A 5,657-nucleotide genomic window follows, 5' to 3' on the forward strand; every position below is an offset into this window, starting at 1 on the left:
ATGTTTTCTTCTAAAGACTGGGCAAACATGAATTTCACAACGTTTTAAATTGTTCTAGGGGTGCTAGTGGCGAGTACCCGAGAAAGTAATGTACTAAATTTCCATACAAAATCACTATACATTTTCAGTTTATATTTTCGTTCGTTTATGTCTACAAGCTTACTGAACACTCAAACACATTCTTTGAACCAACTAGTACTAAGCAACGAATGCAAAGTTTCTTGCGCTCAAGGAAACAACAGTTTGGGGCATAATGGGCCTTTAAAATACATAAGAACAGTTATTTGAAAGCATGGTCTATGGGTTACAAATGACCTGGCTCCCTTTTACATTCACACTTAAACTGCTAAATGTCTTATAAGAACTTGTTCTGATTTGAATTTGGAACAGTCCATTAAAAGTTTAAGGGATTTCAATATAAAAATTGATCTATAATTTGTATACAGCCTGGTAAGATTGCGGCGATGTGCAAGATGGCCTGCTTCCATACTAGTAATGCAGGCTTATCGATTTCAATTCCAGCAAGTTAAGCGTTAAACATTAAACAAATGTCCTATGACAATTTTAGCTTAAAGTCTGAGTAATTATTCAACCTATAACTTTAAAATGTATGACAGTTATTTTGCTTACATGTGTGCAGGATGATCAGAAACAAATTTTCAATATGTTTTAAAGCAAAAAAGTTTCAGTTAAGTCTTGTAGTAGAAAACCCAAAATCGTAAGTTAAAAAGAGGCCTCTTTTGGATAAGAAACATATCTTCAGTTCGTCAAAAAGGGGCCAATCAAATTCATATGAGCAAATTTGATAAAAGACTACCTAAGAATGATACACACAAATTTTAATGATCATCCACCAATTAATTAAGTTGTAGAAGATGTTAAAAGGTTTTTCTACCTTTAGTTTTGTTGACCCCTAAAAAGGGCCAATTGAAATGACATGAGCAGATTTAAGTGTGACTGTTACAAGGATGCTACAGACCAAATATGAGGTAAATCTGCCTAGCAGTTTCAGAGATGATTGTTCGCATGACGATGGACGACGGAGTATCCCCCTTTGATACTAATAGCTCATCCTGAACCTTTGGTTCTGGTGAGCTAAAAAAAACAGCAATTATAAATCATTTCATACTCAAAGCAACGTCACAGTGAGTTAAAAAAAATTCCAGAATCCTTTAAATGGTCAAACAAAATACAAAGAATTGATCTTTAAACAATTTTTTATTTGCATGAGAACATGAAGCATGAATAGCACTTTATGCATGAGCAAGTTTATTTCTTTTTCTTTCAACCAAATTTCACCATAATGAAATGTTCTTACAAAAAGCAATCTTCTTAGAAGCAAGGTTTTCTTTTAAACAATTTTAAAAAGGTTTTTTACACATATGTTGGGAAACATAGCATTTGAAACAATTAAATTGTATAATGAGACATTGGAAATTACTGAACCTTTAATATCACTGTTAACACTCTTTATTGAATGACATATAAACTTGCAAAGTTTTATGGTCCTTTCAATTTTATGGTTTATTCAAATTATTTTCTCATAAGATACAGTTTGCTAAAGTTATTTCAGATCAATCCCTTCTAAGAGGGAATCTTTCCACTTGGACACCATCTTTAGTTATGATATTTACAACAACTTCATCCCCTGTGTATATGTCACGCTCTGCTGCCGAGATAAAGCCATCTTTCACTGTCTTCACTACTTGCTCCTTTGAAAGCTTAACACGAGCTTCTTTAGGCAGGTTTTTAAATCCAACCTGGAGAGAAAAATTGGCAAGTAGGTAAATTAATCAGGTTGTATCCGCATATAAAGTTTCAATGAAATAACAAAATTTCTTGTTCACATTTTGGGGGACAAAATATGGCCCCTTTCAATGAGCCAAAACGTTGATGAAAATTCACAATTAATGCTTGCTAATTTTCACAATTCAAAGGACCGTGAACCCATAATGCTATTCACAAAAGACTGGGCAAAAACACTAAATAGTTTTGACAGTATTTAATTAAATAATATTGAGCAAAATCTTAACAAAAAGAATAACATTTGCCATCAACAATAAGACTACAGGGTATCACATTAATCTATTTTAACAGGTCCAGTCATTTTCAGAGCAAAAAAAACATTAAAAAATTCAATAACAAGTGACTTAAGTTAGTATAAGAACAAGAGCTTAGATCTTGATAGTAAAACAAGAACCTGGATTATGTAGGATTTTCCAAGTTCAAAAGGGGCTATAATTCTTAATTCAAAATCCAAGTTAGAGTTATGTCCTTTGTACAGTAACCACCTTTTATGCTCTCAAATAAGTATGTTAAGTATTAACCCATTCCCTTCAACATCCTTTGAGGTACTATCTTGCATGCAAAAGCTTAAACTAAAGTGTTAAAAAATGGAAAAAAGTTACAAAACACATGAATATGCCCAAGATAGATTAACATGAGGGCCATGATGGCCCTGAGGTCGCTCACCTGTATATAGCCCCCCACCCCCCGGGCCAATTTTTACCCAAGGGCTTTTATTTGTTTATTTGAACAGACTTGGTAGACACCCATAAGAAGATGTTTCATGCTAAACATCTAAGTTCTAGCTCATTGGGTTTTTTTAAAAGAAGATTTTTAAGTTTTTGCTATACACATATAAGGAAATTCAATGACCCCCTGGGCCCGTTTTGACCCCAGGGCTTTTATTTGAACAAACTTGGTAGACACTCACTAAAAGATGTTTTATGCCAAATATCTAAGCTATAGCTCTTTGGGTTCTTTAAAAGAAGATTTTTTAAGTTTTTACTAAATGCATATAGGGAAAATCTATGACCCCCTGGGGCAGGGCCAATTTTGACCCCAGGACTTTTATTTGAACAAACTTGGTAGACACTCATTAGAAGATGTTTCATGCTAAATATCTTAGCTCTAGCTCTTACAGTTCTTTAAAAGAAGATTTTTTAAGTTTTTACTATATGCATATAGGGAAAATCAATGACCCCCTGGGGCGTGGCCAATTTTGACCCCAGGGCTTTTATTTAAACAAACTTGGTAGACATGCACTAGAAGATGTTTCATGCCAAATATCTAAGCTCTAGCTCTTACAGTTCTTTAACAGAAGATTTTTTAAGTTTTTACTAAATGCATATAGGGAAAATCAATGACCCCCCCGGGCGGGGCCAATTTTGACCCCAGGGCTTTTATTTGAACAAACTTGGTAAACACTCACTAGAAGATGTTTCATGCCAAATATCTTAGCTCTAGCTTTTTGGGTTCTTTAAAAGAAGATTTTTTAAGTTTTTACTATATGCATATAGAGAAAATCTATGACCCCCTGGGGCGGGGCCAATTTTGACCCCAGGGCTTTTATTTGAACAAACTTGGTAGACACTCACTAGAAGATGTTTCATGCCAAATATCTTAGCTCTAGCTCTTTGGGTTCTTTAAAAGAAGATTTTTTAAGTTTTTACTATATGCATATAGAGAAAATCTATGACCCCCTGGGGCGGGGCCAATTTTGACCCCAGGGCTTTTATTTGAACAAACTTTATAGACACTCACTAGAAGATGTTTCATGCCAAATATCTTAGCTCTAGCTCTTTGGGTTCTTTAAAAGAAGATTTTTTAAGTTTTTTACTATATGCATATAGGGAAAATCTATGACCCCCTGGGGCAGGCCAATTTTGACCCCAGGGCTTTTATTTGAACAAACTTGGTAGACACTCATTAGAAGATGATTCATGCCAAATATCTAAGCTCTAGCTCTTAGGGTTGTTTAAAGGAAGATATTTAAAGATTTTCTTCAGTTGCCATGGCAACCAGAGTTCTGTATGGAATTAAATTCTTTGAACAATCTTTAAAGGTGACCACCAAAGGAACATTCCTGTGAAGTTTGGATGAAACTGGCTCAGTGGTTTATGAGGAGATGTCATTTAAAGCAAAAGTTTACGGACGGACGGACGGCCGGACGCCGGACGAAAAGAGATCACAAAAGCTCACCCTGTCACTTTGTGACAGATGAGCTAAAAAGAATGGCCTTTATAGACAGATGGTATATTATAGACATACCTGATTATCCATAAGTGGTTGTAACATGGAGCTAGCTGATCCACCAGCTCTAAATGGCTCGCGTTCATATGATCCTACTGGGTCAAAACTGTAAACACATCCTTTACCTGCAAAACACAACACACAAAATACAGTCATACACTAAGTGTCCTATGTCATCTACATGTATCTACAGGTACATAACAATACACCATGCGTACTTTACTTCAAAAAAATGTTTTATCTCTTCCACAAAACTCATTATCTCAAAACTTAATTCTTAAATCACAACACGATATAAATTAAACTATAAATATTTTCTCCCTTCCATTTTTCAGACATATACTTCAGTATTAAGATTTCTTTTGCACATTTGTATAACATGATATTTAATGCTCTATCTAATGCAAAAATGTGGTTACCTTCATCATCAATTCCAGCTACGATATTGTAGACATAGTATGGAAAGAATCGTCTGTAGTAGAGTATGGTAGATAACATTGCTGCCACCGCTGTACTACTCATATCTTTGTTGTGTTCATGGAGGTACATCTAAAATTACAAAAAAATATATATAAAAAATATCATTCTTTACAAATTACAGTCTCCACTTATAACTATAATTTACGATATCACTTATATCAATATACTGCATAACGATGCTGTTGCAGCAGTCCCGACTCTAGTTTTCAAATTGATTGCCTCTGACTCTCGGATATAATGATATGTTAAAAATAGAAATAAATTGTACTGTATATTTTTATAAAAGAGAAACATAAAAAAAATGTCAGGAAAAATATATGTATAAATGTGTGCTGAATCTTGTAAATGGTGGTCATTGTTATTTGCCTGAGTAAACTCATTCATGAGACCAACCCGTTATAATGTCCAGATTTGCAAACTCTCTTAAGTGGCATTCATACAACAATATTTCAAAGATATTACTGAATTTGATGATATACGTGATATTGTATGTTTCAGTCAATGCGATAAAATATACACTATGTAAATGGAGATTTAAAAATAATTGACATGTATATTGTATACAGCTAAAATCTACTTCTTTTTAATAACTAACAATATTTGTGGCAACGTGCTAGTGCTAAAGTTTTCAATTAACACAAAAGCTTAATTAAGCTCTGTAAAAAGTATTTTGCTTAACCATATAATGTATTTTTGTCTATTTCTGATACATATTGTGCATTTATTTAATTTACTAAGAATGAAGTTTTTAAAAGTAAGGAAGGTGCACAATGACCGCAAGTAATTATTTGAAACCACAATGAGCTGATACAAAATAATATCATAGTGAAAAAGACTATTTCTTTGTGCCAGACTTTAAATTGTATTTTTGTTCTGGCTGTTGTAAATCAACCACTATAAAACCACTGAAATACGAAACAAACCTTTGCTGCACAAATATTTAAGCATTACCTTTATCCTAGCTTTAAGTACTTTGATTAGTGTAAGAACATCTCCATGGAAACCACAACAGCCAACCACTGTGTTGTTTGTAAGCTTATAAGTTTTAGGCTGGTCCCTTGTGTGAATGGAGAACCCTTCGCTAAGCCGCGAGTCTGAAGCTATAACTGCAAAATCTTCACCAGCAACCGCTAGAATTGACC

General features: G+C 34.0%; 1 protein-coding gene across 1 annotated transcript; it reads right to left on the reverse strand.

Annotated features, from left to right (window-relative positions):
- Positions 1-1,203: 1,203 nt before the first annotated feature.
- Positions 1,204-5,657, reverse strand: LOC132733340 (proteasome subunit beta type-1-B-like; the record flags this gene model as incomplete). The annotated part of the gene is given in 4 exon segments (XM_060719978.1): positions 1,204-1,760; positions 4,054-4,160; positions 4,455-4,584; positions 5,467-5,657. Coding segments are annotated over 4 exon segments (614 nt in total), but the record flags the coding sequence as incomplete, so codon positions are not given.

This window comes from Ruditapes philippinarum, unplaced genomic scaffold (assembly GCF_026571515.1).
Source record: "Ruditapes philippinarum isolate M1 unplaced genomic scaffold, ASM2657151v2 ctg15649_1_1_1_1, whole genome shotgun sequence".
Taxonomy (NCBI): Eukaryota; Metazoa; Mollusca; class Bivalvia; order Venerida; family Veneridae; genus Ruditapes; species Ruditapes philippinarum.